Source organism: Dermacentor andersoni, chromosome 5 (assembly GCF_023375885.2).
Source record: "Dermacentor andersoni chromosome 5, qqDerAnde1_hic_scaffold, whole genome shotgun sequence".
Lineage (NCBI taxonomy): Eukaryota > Metazoa > Arthropoda > Arachnida > Ixodida > Ixodidae > Dermacentor > Dermacentor andersoni.
This window is the reverse complement of record NC_092818.1, coordinates 198,178,219-198,203,852: the sequence shown is the minus strand read 5'-3', so window position 1 is coordinate 198,203,852 and position 25,634 is coordinate 198,178,219. Positions and strand designations below refer to the sequence as shown.

General features: G+C 43.9%; 2 protein-coding genes across 2 annotated transcripts in view; both read right to left on the bottom strand.

Moving 5' to 3' along the window:
* Positions 1-1,187: 1,187 nt before the first annotated feature.
* p24-1 (transmembrane emp24 domain-containing protein) lies at positions 1,188-19,982 on the bottom strand. Its single transcript, XM_050179583.3, has 3 exons — positions 19,687-19,982; positions 5,848-6,093; positions 1,188-3,177 (listed from the first exon to the last, which is right to left on the bottom strand). Exons 1-3 carry the CDS (start codon positions 19,831-19,833, stop codon positions 2,950-2,952), a joined length of 621 nt encoding a protein of 206 aa, XP_050035540.1. The 5' UTR covers positions 19,834-19,982; the 3' UTR covers positions 1,188-2,949.
* A 5,043-nt stretch (positions 19,983-25,025) lies between these two features.
* The window catches only part of Ctu1 (Cytosolic thiouridylase subunit 1), an 82,799-nt gene continuing 82,190 nt past the window's right edge, over positions 25,026-25,634 (bottom strand). The window contains exon 16 of the mRNA XM_050179578.2: positions 25,026-25,616. Within this exon, the coding sequence (XP_050035535.1) occupies positions 25,515-25,616 (102 nt within the window). The 3' untranslated portion in view covers positions 25,026-25,514. The remainder of the gene's footprint in view (positions 25,617-25,634) is intronic.

The window sequence follows — 25,634 nt, the reverse complement described above, 5'->3', positions numbered from 1 at the left end:
ATTAACACCCTTCCTCTTTCCACCGCAGCGTCTTCGGCGCATTTTAATGTGGAATAAACGTGGTTTCATTCATTCATTCGACGTTTCGTACGCATTGAAGCGACAGATGCACGGAGGTCAATTGGCTCGCGGCTGCTGCCGCAATTCCCAACTCCATCATTTTAATAGACAGTTTCCACTGTGATCAAGCGATGTGTGTTCCTGTTTACATGTGCGCGCGACACCGTGCAGGTTAATTTAGTTAAAACACGTTGACAGGCTATTCGGTTTGAATGCATGATAGAATGTGTAAGCACGACTGAACAAGGACACAGAAAGAAGACACACAAAGACAGCGCTGTCTCCGTGTGTCTGTTTCTTTCTATGTTCTAGTTGAGTCGCGCTTACATATTCTATCATTGTTAATTAAATAGTAAGATGACTGTCTGCTAATTTGTTATCGCAATCGATGCGTCGTTTCTCGGGCGAATCTGCAACTATGTTTTAACCAGTAATAGCTTTTGCTTCCCACGTAGTGTAATACCGGCTTCATGTTGGAGGTCGACAGCTGTGGTCAAAGCTGATGGCTTTATGAGAGTACCCAATCTACACTTAAGTGTTGGGGAACGCAAAGTCGACTTTTCGGGCCCTTTGCATTTTCTGCTAGCTTTGCATATTGTGCACCCGGCGGTTTGCGACCCCAGCGCTTAGGTAACCCAATCCAAAACAGTCTAGTAACGCCGCCTGAGTGAAAACCCCGAAAAGCATATGACCATGGGGTCGGTGATGAATTATCACTAAGACCCGCCAGCAAACAGACACTGCTAGCACTTCCTCAGAGTTTAGAAAAGTTGCTCATGCAGTTTTACTGTCTTTGATGTATCAGCTGTCGAGATTGGCTTACATCTGCGAAGGATTTTTGCATTCCGCTTCAATATGAATACCGCAGGAAACCAAACCCATGACTTCGTGCTCTGCAGCAAAGGTACTGTTTACGAATTGCCAACGGCACACGAGTAGCGCCACATGCAAGCGTTCTCAATGGAGGCACTAAGCCTGCCCTACCCTGACCTCACACCACGTTCTAACATTAACCGCATTCTAACAATGCCGCGTTCTGCTGGCAAGTCCCATTAGCTTAGTGAAAACAAACTATCAAATGCATTACGCAACGTTCAAAGTATAAGGCACGAACAGACACACATGAATAGTCCTCATAGTGCGAGTGCTCTTTTTATTAGTCAATCTCGAATGGCGAAGTGGTCTTCAAATCACAAAAAGAACAAACCCCCATATCCACATACATCGCCGACGTATCACTACCCGAGAATAGCCAGACTTAAGATTTTTAAATTTCAAATTCTGTGCTCCCATTGATGTAGCAATAGCTCTCGAACTTATCATACCAACATCTACCCCACCTACCCTTGACTGGGTCATCAGCATTGTACAAAGGTTATTTACAGCTAGGCACACATATGCCACATCGAACTCGCATGACATAAGAAGGAGTGGGGTGGCAGCAGCTTTACTAAAGCCCAGTCAAGAAGTGGTTTGCCCACAATGCTGTGCTATGCCAGAGATTCGAATCGTGGCTGTTCGGTGAAAAGGATGGGATGAAGCGTAGAGGTATGGGAACGCACGGCAGTAATGATCATACCCTCCCGAGGACTTGCAACTACGGGGAATGTGCCTCGAAACTTTTGCACTTGAAATGCAACCAGTTGCGTTATATATCTCAGTGTGCTCTTTCTGCAAGATTTTCCTTGGATATTTATTCTAATCACAGGGCTCATATCACATTGACATATCTTAGGTTCTGGGACCAAAACTGGAGCACCCTACTTCCTTTGAATGAAAAGCACTTGCAGATTACATGACATGGCAGAAGCCGGCAAAGCTTCACAATGGAGAGGTGATGCCCACCATGAGCGACGAGCGTAGGATGATAACAATGTCCAAAAGTGATATGCTGGTGAACAGCAAGCACTGTGCACTGCCAAAATTCACTACTGATCATATCGCACCCACCTTCGTGGCATCATTGTCCTATGGGTGCCATAACACCAGTGGACAGCTAACCGCACAAGATGACAGAGAGGCAATCTAGACTGATGGCCAATTTCTAAGTTGCATCGTTTTTTAAAGAACTCTGTATCATCAATTGCACACACACACCTCTCAAAACTGCTAGTGATTTAAGTTTCCACATGCCTTTCAGTTTAATTCCATGAAATATAAGATGCCGCGTTCAACCAAGACATCTAGGGACACAGATGCATTGCTTACCACACACGCAAGTTTCTTGGTGCACGGGTCAGCAATGAGCAAGCAAACCTTTATGGAAATGTGGCCCATCTGTATGGGCTTCTCAGATCAGCTTGCTCTGCCTGTCACTGCCACAATTGTTCCCCATACTAGACAGTCCATACCTTAAGTGTTGGGTGGTAAAGAGGCCGATCGACAGATGGTGCTGCAGAATCATGTAAAACAAGTGAAATGCTTCACAGCTACCGTTACCAACCTGCTGACGTTAGCTGTCCGATATCCTGTAACTTCCAAAAGCGTCTGGGTCAGCAAAAAACAAAAAAAATAAACAAGAAAAGAAAATAACTGAGCCGACGTGTGCTCTTTTGCGGTGCCCCCTTTCATGACCGTTGTGCAACGTTGTCGATTCGTAATCGCCATTCCCGGAACCCTCACTTCAAGGCAACGCAAGGTGAGAACTGTGCAACGACTAAGTCCCAACCACATCTCCCCTGTTCCAACAGACGTGTGTAGACACCACCTTAATATCGCTTTCTACCGTGTGGGATTCGCAACGCCCTATGAACGAGCAACCAGCAAAGTTCTGTATTATCCTGGTGAACAGCAAACAGAAGAGAGAGAGAGAGAGATGGGGAAAAAGACGATGCAATAGGAATGGGGGGATGCTGGCAACAGTCTGGCAGGGAGGGCTCGGAAGCAATTTTATGTGGTCACAATGGTTTTTCGCTCGGTGAAGAAGCCTTTGAGCACGAAGACTTGTCCAACAAAGATGACCAGCATAGCTATGGTTTCGCCGATTGACCAGTAAAGCACCCGCGCATTCAGGTCCTCGGCACGCTTACGGCCCTGCGCCTCACGCAGCCGGTGGTGCGTCTGGTAGTCCACAATGGTATTCAGGTTGTTGTGCACAGAGTCGGACGAAGACTCCATCTGCACGGGAACCATGAACAGTGCTCTAATATACATAACAAATAGGAAAGCATGCTTTGACATCAGAAGCTGTGCAAATTCACATTCAATTACATAAACATACCTGCATCAGCTGCGATGCTTTAAAACGACAGTTATACGCCTTAACAGTCATACAAAACAAGAAAAAACTACATGCCATTGCACCGCACTCAATAGAAAATGATAAGACGATTATGAGTAAGCTTGCACATGTAGGCGCTTGATGTTGGACAACCGCTTCAGCAGTGAAAGTTGCCAAACCAAAACACCGACAGTAATGCATGATTATGTAAACACTCCATTCCAATACAGCTTAGCAAAACTTATGAGGCAGGATGAAATGTTTATACACATGGCATCAATTATACATGCGTGTCGCCGGCGGTGGGGCCAAGTTTTCGAAAGCGGCTCGCGCGGTTCAGAGTCCACGGCCATGGCTTATCGCCGAACACGTTTGAAGCTCATCCGAAGTACTTCCCGTACCACGTCAGAGTCATTTGAATCCACCAATCCGATGCGAGGCACGACAGAGTAGGATTGCCCCGGTTTTATGCCTAGCGTGGTGGGGAGTAGTCAGCGACCACTTCCTTCTGCTTCATGATTATTTATTTTCCTTCCTGTTGAAAAATACCACACTATATGGCATATCTGCTTTCGTGAAGATCACATTTTTTATCCACGACCGTTTCTGTGCATCATTGGCATGTACAGCCATCGAATGTGAAAGAGCCAGCAACAAAACCTGCATTAAAGTCCCGCATTTTCACTTTGAAATGTAATTATCAGTAATCCTAAAATAAATGTTACCTTGCGTATACCTCACTCAAATAGACAACTTCTCTGCGTTTTCTTTTATCGCCCTCGTTTTTTCTTTTTTTGCAGCCAGTAATTCCCAATTTTTGTTCCCCACATTGTGTTTTACCGCCAGCTTCATGCTGGAAGAACGCTGGCGGTGAAAGTTGATGACATGATCCAGCAACCCGGCTTGCGAGGGATCCCTGAAGTGGCCACATGACCAGGATGTCACTGATTAATTTATCATCATCATCATCAGCCTGGTTATGCCCACTGCAGGGCAAAGGCCTCTCCCATACTTCTCCAACTGCGGTCATGTACTAATTGTGGCCATGTCGTCCCTGCAAACTTCTTAATCTCATCCGCCCACCTAACTTTCTGCTGCCCCCTGCTACACTTCCCTTCCCAATCGCAGTCCGTAACCCTTAATGACCATCGGTTATCTTCCCTCCTCATTACATGTCCTGCCCATGCCCATTTCATTTTCTTGATTTCAACTAAGATGCCATTTACTTGCGTTTGCTCCCTTACCCAATCTGCTCTTTTCTTATCCCTTAACATTACACCCATCATTCTTCTTACCATAGCTCGCTGCGTCCTCAATTTAAGAAGAACCCTTTCGTAAGCCTCCAGGTTTCTGCCCCGTACGCGAGTACTGGTAAGACACAGCTGTTATACACTTTTCTCTTGAGGGATAATGGCAACCTGCTGTTCATGATCCGAGCATGCCTGCCAAACGCACCCCCGCCCATTCTTATTCTTCTGATTATTTCAGTCTCATGATCCGGATCCGTGGTCACTACCTGCCCTAAGTAGATGTATACCCTTACCACTTCCAGTGCCTTGCTACCTATCGCAAACTGCTGTTCTCTTCCGAGACTGTTAAACACTACTTCAGTTTTATGCAGATTAATTTTTAGACTCACCCTTCTGCTTTGCCTCTCCAGGTCAGTGAGCATGCATTGCAATTGGTCCCCTGAGTTACTAAGCAAGGCAATATCAGCAAATCGCAAGTTACTAAGGTATTCTCCATTAACTCTTATCCCCAATTCTTCCCAATCCAGGTCTCTGAATACCTCCTGTAAACACGCTGTGAATAGCATTGGAGAGATTGTATCTCCCTGCCTGATGAATTGTCGCTATATAAAAACAGCCGGCAAATAGACCCCTAATACTTCCGACGAAGGGTGTGAGAACTCGCTCATACAGCTTCCCAATTTTGAATATATTAGTCACTCACATTGGCATTTGTACCTGCCAAGGATCTTTATTAATATATTTTTGTTCATTTTTAATTTTAGTTTGTGAGTGACAGCTGTGTTCTTGGCTGTGCCAAGTTGATTTTTTTTTCCAGATGCTACTGGACACCGATCTCATTTCCTGACCAGCATGCATTTGCCGTCTTTCCGGTCATGTCTATATGAGCTATCGACAAACTATATCTCGAGCAAAACGGTCAAGTAAATGGAGTGAGACTGACTTCAAGATAACACGAGGTGATCGCATACTTATGTCTTAACACTAATCTCAGTAACAAAAGCACGAATCTACTCTTGCTTTTCTTGTGCACTCACTTTCCATTTATGTCGCACACATTTTATTATTCAAGTGTTCATTTCTAAATCTGTAGAGCCCAAGTTGCATAACATTCATTGTAACATTATCAATTTGTTGCTTCAACACACAGTACTTCCTGAAACAAATCTAGTGCCCACCTTGATTCCTTCACCAATTTTCGGTCACGACAAACCTATCGCTGCAGGAGCCACGCGCTCCGTGTATCGCAGGATTAACTCGCCGTAACTGTCAGCCAATGGCTACATCATGTAATCACAGTGGCGTAGACACACGCACCTTGGTCATGGCCGTGTAGTGCTCGCCCAGTCCCGGCAAGGGCTTCTCCTCGCCCACCTGGAAGTTCATGTAGACCAGCTTGTGCGAGAAGGTTGAGAACTCATTCGAGAAGCAGGCCGTGTACGTTCCGGCTGTCTTGGGCGTGATCTTGACTGTGTCGAACTGCTTCTTCACGCCCTGGTACAGGGTCTCATCATTTGGCCCTTTCAGGGTCATGTCCACGTCGTAGTGGCCACCCGTCACTACCTGCAAGTACACAAAGGAGCGGATGGCGTAAGCAGGGCAGATCCAAACATGCACAGTGGTGACAAGAGTAAAATTCGGGTTCAACCTTAAAGAAGAGAGAGAATGCATGAAGTCATCATGAAAAAGACACCCGAGGTGACAAATAGACAACTCATTCCACAAAACATCACCCATACACATTCAAACATGCAGGAAAATGTTACATTTACCAATACCAATCTATACTTATAGATTTTTGACATCCTAGATAAAATACTATACTGATGTGCCTTCATATGTGCCTGTCCATATATCGCTCAAGCATGGCCATTATCTACAAAGACTCCTCATTTACCACCAACATAAATTGAAACTCGATCAGCATATAACAAATCAGAACGCCTGTTACGCATGATTAGATGGAAGTATGATTAGTGTAACCACCACTTTCAAGCATGGAGTAGTCGTAAATGTATGTTTTGGTGACTGAATTAGCCACTTACAAATACAGGTGAACCTGGAAACTAAAAAAGCCAGCGGAGTAGTTTCAGAATGGTTTGCGTTTGCACTTATGCTCATAGGTGTGCGCAGAGTTCTCCATAGAGGGGAGCCAAGAAACTACCGTCTTGTGCATTGAAGCACAAAAGTAAGTGGAACATCAATGCATTTTGACGGACACATTGAAAACTAATATCTCAGAACTGGTGCTGTCCAGAAAATTCGTTCCAAGTGGATGCGCCGTGCGAACTCAGCGGCTACAATTCGTAGATTGAAATGAATAATGCAAAGTAATTAATTTAAAAATAGCATAGTTACGTTAATTATTCAATTGAACATTTTGATTTCCCACAGAGGTAATGGCCACCTCATAGAGTAATTTAGGTCAAGGGTTAGAACTGTGCTATCTGCCATAGGCAATCTTTAAAAAATTTGGTGCATCTAAAAAAATATACCCTGTATGTGTCTGCATCAAACTTGTTTTTCATGCCTTTCGTGAGAGAAATGCGCGAGATCCATACTTTTTCCATAACATACTATGCGGAATGTTTCATCAGGGTAAGAGACAGAATGGAAACACAGTGGGGGTTATACAGATGCACGCACGGTTGGCTACTTTCCACATAGTGAAAAGGCAAGTTCTGTGTGTTTTAATTACTATCATAATTAAAAGCGAAGCTTTTCTTTGCGAACCTCGCCAGATTTTTGTGATCGTGAGTGCTACGTGGCTGTTCTCTAGCCGAATAGGCCAACCAATCACAGTGGAGGACGCGAGCAACATCACCACCGCCGCTGCGTTTCTTTACTACCACCAGATGGCGCTTGCCTCTACGTATCTGCGGCTGCTGTGCGGAGGAAAGAAAAAAGAAACAGAAAAGCACAAGCTCGTTTCGACTCTTTTGCAGTGGAGGAGGTGCTCGACGTCCCTGCCACTGGGTTTCTTGTACCATCACCAGATGGCTTCAAAAAAGACACTCATAGCATCCATCTATCCATTCATGATCATCCATCCATCCATACAGCGGCGGCCGTGCGGGGAAAAGAAAAAAATCTGAAAAACATAAACTCGTGTTTCGATGCTTTATGCAATCGCATAAAGCTTCGCTGTAGGTAGACTCCAGCTCGTTGGAACTGCGGCATTTACTTTTATTATTATTTCTTTTTTGGTCTGACCCGGTCTGCGACTGTTGATTGCCTGCTTCACAGGAAGCAGCCACAGGCATTGTCAATAAAGGGGAGCAAGAAGACAAGGGAACTAGGCATGCAAACATGTGGGCAGCAGCTTAGGAGGACGCTGCACAACTTAAAAGTATGTTACCATTTGCCAAAGATTTACACAACCTAGTAGGATTCACAGATAGAAAGTAGGTAATGCTTCATGGTTTGTCGAAACAGAAGGAGGCGTATATTTTACGGCGTTAGCAGTTAAAAACTCGTAACTGGGTTTGCTGTGTCTACCCTTTCCGTATGTCATCAGGTCATTCTCGGCACCCCCTCTCACCATGTACAAAATCTTAGAGGATGTTTAAGCTTCACCTTTAAGAGTGTAACGCGATAGTATTAAAAGATCCCTGACTGCTTCTCATGCTTCCCAGCAACTGCAACTTATGTAAACATAATGTTTCCCTGGAAACGCTGGCAGCGAACGCCATGCACGAAGGTGGGCTTGCTGATTTCGTACTTCAGAGCCTTGGGTAACCAGCGTACAGTTGACAACAGGCTGTCTGCTAATTGCATGTTAATGCACATTTTTTTTTTTTTTTTTTGCATGCGTGCATGAAAGGGAACAAACTGTCACGCCGAATGGAAGCTGTTGTTCAGCATCGAGCAAATCATCCACAACCGATCGACAAAATAGAACAGGCACAATCAAAGTGTCGAAAAGTTTCGAAATCAGTGGGCGCTTAGCCACTAACCGGACGGATCGATGGGTCGCATACTGGCACTGCCACAGACCAGGCATGTCATAGCTGCCATTTTATATGGTTCGGCAATAAGTCCTCCATCAGCAAAGTGGTCTCCAAACTTTTGACCAACACTACACACAGCAAATGTAATGCGCACATGGAAATAAAGGCCCGTGTAGCTGCGCGGGCATTACACCTCGTGACCACCTTACAATACTGGGGCTTCCACTCTTAACTTCAGACGAAACGTCGTCTTCTCGCGAGTCACGCTCACTCACGGCACACTTGGCACGGACTCGACCGACGCCTGTTTTCAGCAGTGTAGCAGACTAGCATGCATAAGCCGGGACTACAGTGAATCAACATGACCTGGACATGAGCTGGGCTGTTGTTTTCCTGGTCGGTCAGGTTTCTCCATAGGTGCAGAACCTCTTTCGGGTCGATTAGGCGTCGTGATAATATACATATATCAGAAGCCACCAAAGACACCAAAGACAACATAAAGGAAATTACTTGTACTTACTAATTGAATTAAAGAAATGCTAAATTAATTGCAATGAAAGTGGATGAACAAACAACTTGACACAGGTGGGGAATGATCCCACGTCTTTGCATTACGCGTGCGATGCTCTAACCAATTGAGCTACCGCGACACTGTTTCCCCGTCCACTGTCTTGGGTATTTATATGTTACTACTAGAACTAACACTCCCAAGGTTAGAACACACTAGCGTGCTCGACCCAAGCAGCCGCAGGGTTGGCCGCTCCTGATATCCCGCTGCACCATGGTTGGCAGGCCTAAATAAACGGTGGCTACGTCAACAGCATGAGTGGCCAACCATGCCCTCAAATTGGTGACTCGGATGACCGAGCCCAGCCATGTCAGCGTCAACCCACAAATTGGTGACCCAGACAACTGAGCCCAGCCATGCCAGCGTCAGCGCACCGACTCTACCAAGGCGAGTGACATGGCCTCACGCAATCCAGCAAATGTTATGCGGTTGTAGGGTGTCCAGGTATTCTACATCGACATGCCAGACATCTATCTGTTTCATCCAGCTGGACAGCCACTTCCTTGTCAACAAGGTTCCAGGCACTGGCTGATTTCCAGGCTCCCGACGCCACCCCCCAGCCTCTACTTCTATGACAACTTGCGGACAGCCGTCATTGCTCACTATGTCACCTCGAGCGCTCAGTCACAACCGCTCTCGACATTTGAACCGTCGCATCATTCCACGTCTTGTCGTCCCACGCGCTGACCCCAGCATCAGACCTCTACTCGGTTTGTGAGCCTCCTCCCCAGCTCAAAGGCAGCTGCACCACGACTCTTTCTAAGGAACTAAAGGGGCCAAACGTAAGCGTTTTCCGTTCGGGGGCACCGCACTCATCACCGATGCGGAGGCTTTCCCACTGGCTCCACTAAGCACAAATTTTACTCTCACAGGCACAGCGACGCCACAAGCAAAACTTTCGCGATGCATTCAGCGACCACAACCCTGATGCTATCAGCATTCGAGATTTCACCAAACCCAGCCATACCAGCGACAACCCATAACTTGATGACCCGGACAACCGAACCCAGTCTACTCACAACATATATCACTCAAATTTCCCATCATGCATGCTAACTATATATAGCATCCTCAGGTTCACGTAATCCAATTCACTCAAGATCCAGATATAAGGTGTGCTAAAGCATTTCAGCTTGTTGTATGAAATATGCTTCCTATCTGCACTTTTCCACCTCATATTTACCCAGTACATGTGTGCTGCCAAGCTTTGGCGTGCAATGGCATCGTTTACAGTGTCTGTGAGATGTCCTCATCCAGCTAACGCCTCAAACGGCACGATGATGCTCCCGCGGCTGCTCATTATGGCACCTCCTGGTCTATTGAATGTCATAAGAAAGGTAAAAAACAACCCCTGTTATGCAGGCAACGAAGCACATGCTTCGTTTCGCAGGAGACTCTATTTTATTTATTTATTTATTTATTTATTCATTCATTCGTCATTTACGAGTGAAATGCACACCAGCTTTTTCAAGACTGCAAGTTTTCTCCTGTCGAATTCAGCTGCAAATGAATTTAGTTCAAAACGGGCAGAGAAAGTAAGCTTGCCAGAGAACTAAGACAGATATTGGATCTGAATCGCAAACCTACATGTACTTCGATGCAAGCAGCCTGAAGAGGTGAAGGTCATGATTCAGCTAGCCGCCCAAGGAACATTCACATTTTTCTTTTATTTGCGCTTCTGTTTTACCTGCAGCTGTGACAAAAACGATAACCGGGGCAACAGGATTGCCCTGGCCCTGATTATTATGGTCTTCGCGCAATGGTCCCAGCTGCGACAATTGAATTGGGCAAGTTCAGTGATGGAAACGTTAAGGGAAGCTGGGAAGTTAAACAGTTAAGGCAAGGGAAGCTAACAGCTAAGGGAAGCTAAACAGTTAAGGGAAGTTTTACAACAGTTCTCATGTGGCGGCGGCTAAGGCCAACGGTGTATGGCCAATATAAAATGTCAAAGTACGACATGCAACGCAGCCAACGTCTGAGCCCTGAGGCATCCCTACAACAATGGTAGTTCACGTAACTAGTACATCGGTGAGAATGCGAAGCCTGATACCGGCATCCGTGATGGTAATGCAGCCCTACCAGGCCGGCGGAATGCGCAGCCAGAAAATGGCATTGGTAGAGCCAACAAAATGCATCATCAGATATAGAGGGGGTATAAAGGAAGGTATAAGAGGCATGCAGCTTCGATGCAGTGAAGCATACGAAGAAGGTCGGGTACAACGAAGGAATGGCCCCAGATATCGGGAAGCGTTTCCAAAAAAGTTTGTGACGTTGCACTTCGTGAAATCGAGTTACGCGCAAGCCTATGGTTATTATTCCCTCTTCGTGCATTGCGCGTACAATGTTTTAAAAATGCTTTCATTCTGTGTAAGTGTGGTGGTTGTTTCACGGCTTATCTTTTTGTTTTGTTTTTACGTACATTTTCCAATTTTTATAAAGTGTAAAGTGCCATTAGGAAAGATGGTAAGGCATTGCAAAGAATTGCACAGTGTTATTTCAAGCAAATTGGTAATGTACTATTCAAGCTATTCATTTTCCCCTTCCTCCTCTTCTGGAGCCTCCTGGACATGCCAAGCCCACATCTTTTGCCAGACTTGTTCAGCTCGTGCCCGGCACTCAGTCTGCCGCCGCTTGCGTCACTGCTCAGTCCTCGCTCAGCCTGTCCATCACAAGACGAATTTGGTACGTCCAGTTAATCAGCAAGCGTAAGACAGCTGACATAAGGAAGTATAATATGAATAGAATTGAACATGCTCTCAGGAACAGAGGAAGCCTAAAAGCAGTGAAGAAGAAACTCGGAATAGACAAGAATCAGATGTATGAGTTAAGAGACAAAGTCGGCAATATCATTACTAATATGGGTGAGATAGTTCAAGTGACTGAGGAGTTCTATAGAGCTTCATACAGTACCAGTGGCAGCCATGACGTAGAAGAAGGAATAGTCTAGAGGAATTTGACATGCCACAAGTAACGCCAGAAGAAGTAAAGAAAGCCTTGGGAGCTATGCAAAGGGGGAACGCCGCTGGGGAGGATCAGGTAACAGCAGATTTGTCGAAGGATGGTGGCCAGATTGTTATAGAAAAACTGGCCACCCTGTATACGCAATGCCTCATGACTTCAAGCGCACTGGAATCTTGGAAGAACGCTAACATAATCCTAATCCATAAGAAAGGGGACGCCAAAGACTTGAAAAACTATAGACCGAACAGCTTACTGTCCGTTGCCTACAAAGTATTTACTAAAGTAATCGCAAATAGAATGAGGAACACCTTAGACCTCTGTCAACCAAAGGACCAGGCAGGATTCCGTAAAGGCTACTCAACAATAGACCATATCCACACTATCAATCAGGTGATAGAGAAATGTGCGGAATATAACCAACCCTTATATATAGCTTTCATTGATTACGAGAAAGCGTTTGATTCAGTCGAAACCTCAGCAGTCATGGAGGCATTACGGAATCAGGGTCTAGACGAGCCGTATGTAAAAATACTGAAAGATATCTATAGCGGCTCCACAGCCACTGTAGTCCTCCATAAAGAAAGCAACAAAATCCCAATAAAGAAAGACGTCAGGCAGGGAGATACGATCTCTCCAATGCTATTCACAGCGTGTTTACAGGAGGTATTCAGAGACCTGGTTTGGGAAGAATTGGGGTAAGAATTAATGAAGAATAACTTAGTAACTTGCGATTCGCTGATGATATTGCCTTGCTTAGTAACTCAGGGGACCAATTGCAATGCATGATCACTGACCTGGAGAGGCAAAGCAGAAGGGTGGGCCTAAAAATTAATCTGCAGAAAACTAATGTTTAACAGTATCGGAAGAGAACAGCAGTTTATGATAGGTAGCGAGGCACTGGAAGTAGTAAAGGAATACATCTACTTAGGACAGGTAGTGACCGCGGATCCAAATCATGAGACCCACCCACCCACCCACCTCAGCAGATATCCATCCATCCACCCATCCCATCCCATCCCATCCCATCATATCCCATCCAATCCCATCCCATCATCACATCCCATTCCATCCCATCCCATCCATCCATCCATCCATCCTCAATGTGCTCCTCTGTACTTTCCCCGATGTGCGATTCTCTTCTCCACTTCCAGGCGCCTTCCTCCTGCGGTGCTCGCTTCCCTTGTGGTGACACACATAATTTCACCAAGTTCACAGACGAGGCATGTACACTTGTGCGTAAAACTCTGGTACATTTAAGGTGGTGGCAAAACAGACCCTTAGCTAAGACTTTCCTAGAGTGCGAGAACACCCTTACACAGCTTCATCTTGTGTTTGATGTAGTGAGTTGCTCGGATTGACATATACCTTTCTTTTTTTCATTATTTGTTTAATTATATGTACCTGTGTAACGTTACAAATAAAGTCTCATTCTGTTTATGAAGTCTCATTCTGTTTATGCTCGAATATCACATGTACTCTATTAATTCTTCCAACGGAACATCACATATCACATTGAGAAATTCCTAAAGACTGCTTCTCAAAAACGTTTCCGTTTGCAATGCTGAAGGGCAGCATGTACAGTCATACAACACGTCTCAGCGTCAATTAGTAAAACAAGACAATAAACTCAACGTGAAAGCTTTACAAGAAAATAAGTTATCTGACGTGCTCTGTCCACCCACTTGAGCTCGCACCCATTGCTTCTGAAACACTAGGTTTCATCAAACGATCCCTCCGCATTTGCTCTCAATCTGTTTGAAAATTGCCTTACGTAACCGTTCATTTGCACAAAACTTTGTACACTTTGGCAATCTGGAAACCATGTCAAGAATACCAGTAAACTCTATCGAAGGCTTTCAAAACCACATAGTGTGCTTCATTACATCAGGGTACGACTGCTATCAAAATGACATGGCCAAAGAATCATCCCTGGACCTTCTCCCTCTTGTTCACAGTAGAAAAATCACTTGCGCATGCTTATTTCACACCTCCTTAAATTCCTAGAGGACCCAGGGCTGGTGCCTAACTTGTAGATGCGCTGCTCGCCTGCTGCTTGCGCCGCTTGCCAAGGCGCTGAGCCGTGCTCCCTAAAGGGCTGCAGAAAATAGCTCCTTTCCCATTCTAGAATCACTCTCTCTTTTCATAACCTATATTAATATTTTCCTAGCCTACATAATTCCATTCTTTTTAATCAGTCTCTGTTACCTGCAGCCAGTGACTGGAATAAACTCCCAGATAACATTGTCAAAGAGTGAAAACCTGAGAAATTCAAAGAACTTTTCCAATAATCATTACAAGTGTTAATATGCATCATTCCTAGTTTCCTGTATCATGCTATATATTGTTTCTTGTACTGTAAAATATTGTGTTCTGTCTTCTGCCTTGTAACTTTTTTTTAGCTTTTTGCCTGTATCATTCTCATGCTACTTATTTCACGAAATGTTTGAATCAATATATTTGCTCCCACCTCATGCAATGTACCACTGGGACCTTTAAAGGTATAAGAGTAATGATGATGAAATAATGAAAAATATATCTGCTGAAATAAACAGAATTGTTGTGTACAAAGACAACTGAAAGGACTATGCCAATTGTTTAATAAAAACCAAAAACACTTAAGACTAATACTAACTCAAGGCATTCCCTTACAAGAATGAGCATCTACGATCAAAAGATACAATGCTCGAAGTCTACCCCTCGAGGCCAATTTCGCAGAACCACACCCAACTGCTTAATAATTTCAATGTTAATGCATTGTCTGCGGTAGCACTCCAAAGCAGTATGGTGTAGTATTTCAATTGTTATAACTGGACAAGTGAGCACACATAATGCTATGAAGCCCATATCAATTGGTTCAAGGCCCAGTTTGCAACTAATGACTATTTGCATGCTTTTTTTGCATGTAACTATTCCGTGCCATGCCATAGCATGCAAATGATGGTATGAGAACGTGGTAAACGTCTTAAGAACTTTCTGTGGTTATGGTTGATTAAGTATATACTGTTCAATGCCATCAGAATGCAAAACAGGCTCTTGACATTTGCAGCATCTTCATTATAAATGAAAAGGTCATCATTACTCTATCAGTGAACTTTCTCTTTGTTACCTACTTAAATTGCTTCTGTGAATACAGGGCTATGACAATTATACAGCTACAATGGCAGTGATATTTTCCGATTCACATATGTACAGATGTGAGGCGTGTACATGCATAAGTAGTTTCCCTTTCCCTGAATAAAACTGTTGGTAGTGGGAACTTGTGTTCTTCTATGTGTGTACTCTATATCTGTGCAGTAAATAGGATAAAATTTCTAAGTTTTTCTTTCAGGGAGTGCTGTTTTACATGCAACTACCCCTAAGCATGTGCAATCAGTGAAGGTCTAGCAAGTGCTTGTCTAAAGCTGAAGGGCCAGTTGCTTGAACCTAGTTCTTGGACGGTGTTTATAACTTTACAGTTGCTCTCCATAGTTATAGAAAGTTATGCTACATTCAAGTGAATTGGGTAGCCAAGACTCATGAATGATGCTCATAAACGCTGCCACATGCAACCCCTTATGATCATCTTTTTCTTCTTTGATTTCCCGAAAGAAATTGTTTAAATTGTATGTGATTCCTTATAGGTGTCCTGATGACTAAACATTATTCTACTCTGTTAGTTGTCATAAGGTAAAACTTATGGCTTTGCTGTGTGAAACAATAGAGTTTTAGAATAGGGGCCCCAAACGTTTTGGGGCCCCAAAGCCAAGACTCATGAATGATGCTCATAAACGCTGCCACATGCAACCCCTTATGATCATCTTTTTCTTCTTTGATTTCCCGAAAGAAATTGTTTAATTTGTATGCGATTCCTTATAGGTGTCCTGATGACTAAACATTATTCTACTCTGTTTGTTGTCACAAGGTAAAATTTATGGCTTTGCTGTGTGAAACAATAGAGTTTTAGAATAGGGGCCCCAAAGAAATAGCGTCGAAGCCATGGCGCATGCGCGAGACGCAAACTGCATTTGGGTTTTGCGTTGGGAACGCTATTTCACCGTTTAGCGGGAGCCCAAATAGCGGCCCCAAAAGCTTCGCGTCAGCAAACATGGCGGCACCCATTGAAGCGACGGCTCTAACCTAGCACCAAACTTGGTTCGATTCGTGGTAACGCATGAAGTTCGCAAGCTAGGAGAAGTGACTGCGGTTATCGCTTTCTCTCAACTAGCATGTGTTATGAAGATTAATTCATTAGACACCGCTGATTCTGAATTCAATTGTCGATTTTATGGCTCGTAGGCCTAACACGGCTAAGCTTGTCTGGTGAAGGCACGTAAAGTTAATTTGCTCAAAACTAAGTGCAACTAATTGTTTGCTGCTTACAGAATAACCTCTAAATTGTAATGAAACCTGAATACACGCAAGTCAAAATTCCTATTCCTATCATAGAATGGTATATTTTATTTTATTATTTCTAATAGCTTTTCTTTGACGCCGTAGTGGCGCTGTCAGCACAAGACGCCATCCGCAAGCGCAAAGCCCTATTCTAAAACTTCAGTCCTGCGTGCCCCAATGCTAACACCCGCAAAGCTCTTTGGGGCCCCAAACTATTGGGGCCCCTATCCTGAAACTCTCTAATAGACATCTGAAACAAAGTGATGTCTTTATAATTACTTTTCTGCTATATTTTGCATAAAAAGTGAGCAGTCTTTCACATTGTGGCAGCTTTTAAACGGATAGTATTGCTGAGATTATGCTCCTAATTTATGTGAAATAGAGGAGGAAATCACAGGGTCTTGGAATGTTTGGCCTTGCTTGAAACTGCATATCTGGACCTTTATTTTCCAAAGAGAGACAATGAAAAGCTGACATACTGCTGTCAGACATCATGCGTAGTGCCATAAATGCCATTTTATTTTGCTTAAGCTTGCAGTCTGCCATGATAGGATCCTTATACTACAACAATCAGCTAGGACTGTAAGATCCAATGTTTGCAATAGCTACTGAAATGATTGTGGTAAAATGAGTAACGGGCACTGCATAAAAAGCAGCGATTCATTGACAGGGTCTCGCGTTCCAAAGCAACACACAAGCATGAGTGAGCCAGTGGTAAGGAGCTCTGGATTAATTTGGCACCCTGAGTTAAACATGCCCGCAAAGCAAGGTACATGATCACTTTTGCTTTCTGCACCGGTTAGAATGCATTCAGTGGGCCTGGGCACCAAATTTGCAACTTCCCACAGCTTTCTATGCAATTCTTTGTACAAAGCCCACCGTTCTTTCAATAATTTACTGTTTAGTGCAAAATGTGCTTGCAATAAAAATTTATTTCAGAAAATTCGAGTTTCTGGAAGATTTGATACCCCAAAGTAACACATGCAGTAATTTTTGGCCATATACATCTAGGGTCTGGTTAACAAGCACCTACACAGCATTAACGCTCCTGAGGTTTGACATGATATCCACCTGCTAATTGGCTATTGCATGTAGGCTAGTGGCATGAACATGAAAAGGTGCCAGGCGCTAAGTACTCTGCTGTACAAGCAAGTTGACTCGTTTTTTACACTTTAACTTTCACTTGTTCAAGGGCACCTTGAAGAGGTGGCCACACTGTGCTTTGCACATGGCTGGTGCAGAGGCCATGTCAGCTTGAAAGTTGAAAAAGTGTGTGGTCCTACACTGGCACATTGCAATATCTGTTTATCCTTACTTTTAAAAAAAAGTGAATCAATACTCTCTACCCAATAATCCTACATAATAAAATACAGATCCCATATGGAAACTGTTTCCATACATTACATGTGATTACTGGACATTGGGATAATGGGGCATATGGGCCTTTTTGATAAAAATGATGGGAAAACTTTGTAATAAGTAAGTGTTCACTATAAATAGGGCCATATAAAAGTGCCTGACTACACCCTGTGACAAAGTTATCAGCCATTCTTAACGTACAAAATGTAATGGCTAAAATAATAAGGTGCTGCAACAAGTGTTCCTCCTCTTCTGGATCATGGCGAGCATTAATCGTACAAAACATGAAAGGCCTTGGTAGCTTGTATACATGAGCATGTTTAATGCTTCTACAACTGTGCTAAATAAAGCAAGCTGTTCTCTTGTAACAAGGCTGGTACAGTATCTACACATGCAAAAAAAAAAAAAAAAATGCAGTATTCACACACAAGTTTTTGGTGAAGATAAGAACTTCTGGTTCTACTACAGAGATATACACATATGGCAGAAAAAAATTAAGCTCTGCTTCTTAGCTGCTGTGTAAACAAAATGATAAGGCATGTGGTAATGCTTGTTTGAACCAGCAACATAACTGATGAGACTAATGAGCACTCTCAAGTGTCAACTGTCTATATACATCTGAACTTTACCAATGGCATGAGAGCACAGTTAGCTGGTGCACAATTGCACAAACAACTAGCAGGAGACACGAGGACACCTTTTTTCTTTCTTTTTCTTTTTGTCTTCCCTTTCTTTGCCAGGAAGAAATGCCTTGTAGGCATCCCACAGACAACTCGACCATTGTTCTGCTTGCTCTACATCCGTGTTTCACGCACAGAGCAGCTTGCTTCCTATCTTTCAACATAAAATATGAACTGTACAAGTGCAGTGATACAGTAGTACTCTAGACTGTATGAGCACCCACAAGCACATGCACAGTTATTCAAGGACCTGGCAGCACAAGGTAAAGACATACAAGAAAGAAGACAGAAAGAGTTCTAAACCATTAAAGCATACTTCGTCTTCTTTTTTTCTTGCGCGTTTCAACCTTGCGCCATGTCCTCAAACAGCTATGTACAAACTAGCCCAATATAGTGTGCTCCTAAACTGCATGTGTGGTAGGCTGCAGAGAAAAGAAAGCAATATTTGTGCATTGTTTCTTTACATATTTCAGATTTTGCATAAGCCACTCTGAATTTCTAACTTTGTCTGCTATACAACATTTGTGGCTGCTCCTACTACTTGCAGCTTCTGGGTTTGATCCATATGGTCATGCACGCAGCCTAGTCTTGATTCCGATGCCTTGAATACAGTGGGTGCTGTGTGCCTTCGTTACTGTCATGCAATGTCACTCGAGCACTCGAAGCAGAAAGCTTATGGAAAGGGAAAAATATTTCGCACAGAGCTTCTAATCGCCTTTTATGTAATACGTCATGAATTTTCAGAATTAAACTTGTGCGGTCAGTCAAGTGTTGACATTAGACCGCATTATTTACAAGTGCAAATACGCACATTACGAATTACGAAACAGCTATTCTTCACTTGCACAAGCTGTCCGTTACTAGCATGTGTGTGTCTGTTCTTGTCTTCACCAATTTTACTCAAGCAGAGGAAAATTAAACTCGGAGTTTATGCAGCAATTGTACTACATCACAAAGGTTAGATCTAGATCGGCGCACCCTCGCATCATACCGCACTAGGTTCATTCAAAATGAAGCTACACGTGGTACATCGGTCACCGTTTCGTAGCACGACGGAGTCTCAACGAAAGCGAAAAACAGAAGTTATTGACTGAAAGTGTTAAAATCAGAACATAGGGTTTTCGTTTCGTAGCATATGACAACGCGCTAAGGTTGACGTATCCCCGCGAGACCACGTACCGGCAGTATAACGTCGGATTTCGCTGCCTTCAGAAGCAGGCATATGTTGAGAGTGAGTTGATCGTCTAAACACATTTCGGAGGGTTACCTGAAATTCCACCGTAGTCTGTTTGTTCGCCTCGATGTCTTCGTGAAAGCACTGTTTGGAGTTGTCCGGCAGCTCAAAAGTCAGCTCTACACCAAACGCAGTCTGTACGATGGCCACAAAAGCTATAAGCATTCGCATGGAGCACATAGTGTGAGGTCCTGGTGTGGAAGAGCACGCATTAAATAAATAAGGGGCACTTCGGCATCGGAATAAGCCCGATTTTTCACCAGGTTCCAACGTGTACAACGGGCAGACGCAAGCGGAAGTTTTCCATGGCGGCGCGACGGCGCCACCATACAGCGAGCGGAACTGAAAGTACAGCACATCCGCCCATAGGTTGTTGCCACACAATACATTACTAAGAGGCGCACTGCTAACCAACAACTAAAATGATTTCAGCCTTCTCAACAATTTGCAGCACATACATTTATAGCAGCAATCAATTAACGTTGTTCACGTTCTCTTATTGTTTCGGTTTCTGTTCGCTACTGCCGCTCTTCTGCGCGACGAAAGCAAGAAGGGCTTCAGAATCCACGCATTCATAGAGTTTCTCACTGCGCACGCATCCACGCCTGTCTACAATTTAACATTGCGAGTTTAGCAATGACTAGTAGGGTTATGATAAACCCAATGACAGAGCCTTGTCGTTCGAAGCCAGAGTAAGTGCATGTCCGAGAACGTTGAATTACAGAACACTTTGGAATGAAGATTCGTGCACAGCGAGTGCAAATGGCGCAGCCACAATACCCGTCTAGCGATAAATGCGGGCACAAGTTTTTTTTTCTTTTTTTTTGTTAATGCGCCGTTAACCAAGCTTCCACGACAGTGTCACATTTTGTACAAACAATTTAGTGTTGCTGTACTGATAACTATCATTATTTTTTTGTGTTTGTACGTTGATGCACTGTAATTAATTTTTTCCCTGTTTTGTTTTTCCATTGTATTTACATTACGCACTGTTCACCTCACCTATGTAACATTTACCCTATGTAATACCCTCCCTAGAGGGCCTTTAGGGTTATTGTGAAATAAAATAAATAAATAAATAAAGTTCCTGTTTGTTACGTTTTGTCTGAGAGTGTATTAGCATCCCGTTTGTTAGGTTTCTGTTGCCAGTTATGCCCAAAAACTGCGATGGCAGTCGGAGGCTCCTACGCTCTCTGCGTGTCGCTGCTGAAAACATGCCGAGGATGTGCAAGACACCGACAACACTGACGAGTCTGCCAAAGGGGTGCAGAAACATCGTACGACAGAACGAACAGCTTATGTCACGTGCCCCATAGATGACGTGCCCATCGTGAATACGATGATGACGTCGGAACATCGTCATCGGTCTCAACACAGGTCACGGCGTCGAAATCGCCCGTTTTCGGACGCTATCGCGATTTTCAATACCTGCGCGCGAACTGAGAGAGGTACGAAGGCTCGAAAGGGGGCCGTTATAAATCAACTTGCTATCCGCGCTATACAGAAATCACAACCTTCATTTGGTGTGGTTCACGGCTATGACTGCCAGAAAAGGCGTTTAATGTTTAGTCTAGCGATAGAAAGCGTTATTTAGCGCATTTTCCATAGTTCGCCGACTTTCTATGTAACTTTGCTAAAAGCAGCTTTTCTGCCTCATCTGTAGTGCTGCCGTAATTCGTTACCGGATGTTACGTTTTTTCGGCTCATGCGTTCTCGTGATTCCCTAGAACATGTATCAAAATAGTTTTACTGCAGTTAGCCTACCTGAATCGAGAGAACGTAAGTGAATCAACGATGGAGACAAGGGTTGGAAGAACGGTGGCGCAAAGAAAAAATAAATCTGCATGTGTCTGTACCTTCAAAATTGAATAAGTAGCTTAGTGTATGAAACATTAAATATTTTGATAAAGAATAAAGGAATGACCATAGTGGGATGTGCTGTCACCCCTGCCTCAAAGGGGATACTCATATCAACAGAAGGAAACCAGCATGCCTAGTCTGCTACAAAAGTTTTTGTGTGTGCCATGAGGGATGCTGCAGTGAACACCATGATTTCAAACACTTTACTATTTACCAAAATTTTAGTAACAGTAAAACATTCTTTTCTAGTTGTCCCTTTTTAGTGTTAAGAAAATATGACGAACGTAATTGGTGGTACTTTGAGTTGATAAGCACAATTTTACTTCATCCACTTTCACTGCAAAAACCACTCACTTTCCCATCCACATTTTAATGCTGCTTGCATACTAGTTAGCGTGATAAAAATACAAGCTTAAAGAAATTGATTTCATGTGTGAAAGCTCTTTAATATTATGTGCACAGTTGGTAAGACAGAAACAGATTTACAAGTGGTTTCTTTACTGGCGCTTCTGCGTCTGAAATCGAAGAGGCAGTCTCAAAGAAGACAATCTGCTCAGAGCTTATCAGGCATTTTTCCTAAGTCATGTTATCTACATTGTTTCGTATCTTAATTGGGGTAAGGCGGAAAAGGTCAAACTCAACTCCCTAATCAAAACCGGCCTCAAGCGAGTGCTCGGCCTTCCGCAGTCCATGAGCACCGAGAAGCCGCTGGAGCTACGACTTCACACCATCGATGAGCTAATAGAAGCACACACAGCGGCTCAAATAATGAGGCGACCATCCACTAAGCCAGGGATCAATATTTTAAAAGCGGGTACCCAGCCGAGACATGAACCAGCGACCAAAGTTAGCTTGGCCTGGGAAACCAGAATTTGCATCATGCATATGGTTGACCCTGTCCCGCGAAACATCCACCCAGTGCACAACGAGGGTAAATATTAGCGAGAACCAAGTCCATCCTTAAAAAACATCAATCAGCACAAACTAGGTGCCCCCTTTGTTGATGCTGCCAGATATGACAGTGGGGATAAGTTCGTTGTCTCAGTTGTAGAAGCAGGGGCAACGTGGTCAATGCAGCCTCTGTCTATACTAAGTTTGCCCATGTGGCAGAGGAAGCAGCAATCGCTCTGGCTTTTCACAGCGCAAAAGTTCCCCCTATCACCTTCTCGGACTCGCGCAGGGAGGTTAGATCCTTCTCGTCCGCCCTCATGTCTGAACAGGCAAACAGTATCGTGAACAAAGCATTTCAAAGAACTCAGGAGAGCAGCGAAGGAGGATATCACATCTCGTGGTTCCCAGCTCATCCAGATGCCTCACTTAACCCGCTCGTATGTAATCCTAATGAGCAGGCCCACCACAGTGTGCGCGATTTCACGTACTACGCTGTCGCGGGTAGCTAGGCTGGGAACGAGGTCAACATCCTCGAACATCCATTATGCACTTTCCGCGAAATTGTTTCCCGTTATTGTTTGGGTAGGAGGACATTTCCACCCCCCCACCCCAAATTGAACAAACCTCAGGCTAGCACACTCAGAATTCTGCAAACCTGTTCATATCCCACTCCTTGGTCCCTTAACAGGATAGACCTTAACCACTCACAGTCGTGCCCTAAATGTGGTCATGACTCATGCTCTTTTGATCACATGCTCTGGCTGTGTCCAGCCCTTAACGCCTCTCCACTGATCATGAAAGAGCAATGGGAGGAATTCCTCAAGAGCAGCAATCTTCACATTCAACTCCAAGCTGTCCAGAGGGCCCATGACATTGCGGCGGGACTTCGTTTCCCGGTCCCATCGTGGGCGGAGCCACCGACTTGATCTGAAGGAGCCTTCGGCTCCCATAGATCTCAGTTTCTTAGGACTCTAAGTTCTTGTCATATAATGTCGCACCTTCAATTTTGACAAGTTAGCTACAACTGTTATCTGCAATACCTTTAACCTGCAGAGTGATACAAAGGTTCAGGGACAAATTTTTCAGGCAAAAGTAAAAAAATAAACAGAAAACATAGCAGTTTCCACTATGCATTGAAAAGTGTGCCAACAGTAGCATTTCAGACCTACTTTATAGACTTTTTCACTTTTAAACACAATGTATTAGGCCTCCGGTGCTTGTGAAGCCGTCAGTTATGGTGCAGTAAAACCTCGTTGAACCGTACCGGCTTAAACAGCAGTTTCGTTTTAAAGTATTAAAGTCAAATCCCCGACACAGCGGCCACTGAACGTAATACGTTTTGTATCCACATAAACCATACCAGCTTATTGTGTACACATCGTTAACACATAATGTTTCTACTTTTTGTCGTGCAATCACGGTGGTGCATCGTCCCCATTAGGCAGCCTGTCAAAGAAACAAGCCTCAGAGATCGGAACAGCGGCTTCCCACCGCCCTGTGCGTTCGCACGTGAAGCCATATCATCATTTCAGCGTCATGCAAGCAAAGACTCGCGTCATGGTGAAGCTCGGATAAAAAACACCGGGTGCTCAGCATAGAAGAAAAATTGGACATCGTTTGTGCTATCGAAGGTGGCACGAAGAATTTGGCACTGGCACGCAACAGGCATCTACAGTTGACTACGGTGTGTGGAATTTGGAATGCGAAGTTGCTCGGCAGCACTGCTGCGACCATGAATAGATGTCGGCTACGAGGTTCAACTTTTTGCCATCGTTGCCTCTGTTGCCTAAGTGTCGCCTAACGACAGTGAAGAGGACAACACGGAAAGCAACAGCATGGGCGATTCAGGCCCGACAGTGGCAGAAGCTGTGCATTAGGTCGGCCTCATAAATACAATCGTCTCGACGAGAACAGCTCCTCGCAATGAAAAAGGCACCCAGCAAGTTCTACAGCTCTACTGCACCCGTGCACGGAGAATACGCAACACTAACGAGGAATCTGCCATGCAAGTTTTCGCCGAGAAGAGAGTGCTGGCTGAAAAGCTGGCTAGCACCTTCAGTAAGTTTGAGACCGCTGTCGTTACTGCTGGGCTGCCACGGCATCAAACGAAAATAACAATACTTTTGTCGTGCGAAGTGAATAAATACTGCCATGTTTCTGCCCTTTCATTGCACTCTCTCTGAGTTCTCTTTTTGGCATGTGAGTGGGCGATCTCATTCTGTTTCAGTTAAGCAGTACTACCATTTAGTACGTACTTTTTGCGAGCTCTGGACAACTACGGTTTAAGAGAGTTTCACTGTATATGGTGACAAATTTTGAAATTTTAAACTATATAGCAAAGTAAAGATATGTTAGGTACTGAGCTTTTCTGCGAATTGACCTGCAAGCACTGTCCGAATATTTGCAAGGGCTCGTACACAAATACTAATTAATTTTCAGTAGGTTTACGGTCACCTTTGAAAAAATGTCAGCATATGAAGGTCGACCAGATCATATAGATGAAGCAATTCCAGTGCCAATGTTAACTGCTCCAGACATTAGCACAGCTTTGCACTGCTCTTTGCAAAATAACGTGTGGACGATTTCGTAGCCATGCTTTGAAGGCACATACTCATACTCAATTAATCAATCAATCAGCCTATTTTATTTACCAGAAACAAAAGGAACTGGAGGGACACCTGGGCAAAAAGCTGTCGCAGCAGCTTGATGGAGGCCCAGGGTCCCTTACATGGCAGTAGCACTCACATGATATATACACAGAAGGCTTTATACACAACAAACATTGTGACCACTTTCTGTGTCATTACATCATGACACCTACACCTCCTGAGAAATGAAACCAAAAGTGGTTGTAGAAAAGCTGTTATAACGAATTATACAGGGTGTTTTGAGACTTGCCAGTATATTTTTATTCGATGTCGAAGTCAATAACTTTTAATTAAAGAAAAGAAAAAAAATAAACAAAGTGATGTCAGTGCTCCTTTAATTCATAAAACATCTAGTGAGAATACCTGGCTTATAGAAATAGGTACAGAATAGTCCAGGTAGGCCAAGAATACTGAGTCATATTATCACACAGCAAGAATGTACGGTGACATTTGCACTTGGAGTCACCACTCTAATGAAGCATTATGGCGAGCCGATGATGATGACATGGCTCCAGAAACGTGGGATACTGAGTGTTGCAAATTTGGTGCTTGCAGTTCTGCAAACTGAAAAAAAAAAAAGAA

What these genes read in the sequence shown, in the direction of transcription:
- p24-1 (XM_050179583.3), bottom strand. Translation starts at nt 19,833, where the DNA reads ATGTGCTCCATGCGAATGCTTATAGCTTTTGTGGCCATCGTACAGACT. An exon ending in AGACTACGGTGGAATTTCAG is followed by an intron (nt 6,094 to 19,686) that starts GTAACCCTCCGA and finishes GTGTACTTGCAG; the next exon opens with GTAGTGACGGGTGGCCACTA. An exon ending in ACTACACGGCCATGACCAAG is followed by an intron (nt 3,178 to 5,847) that starts GTGCGTGTGTCT and finishes GTTCCCGTGCAG; the next exon opens with ATGGAGTCTTCGTCCGACTC.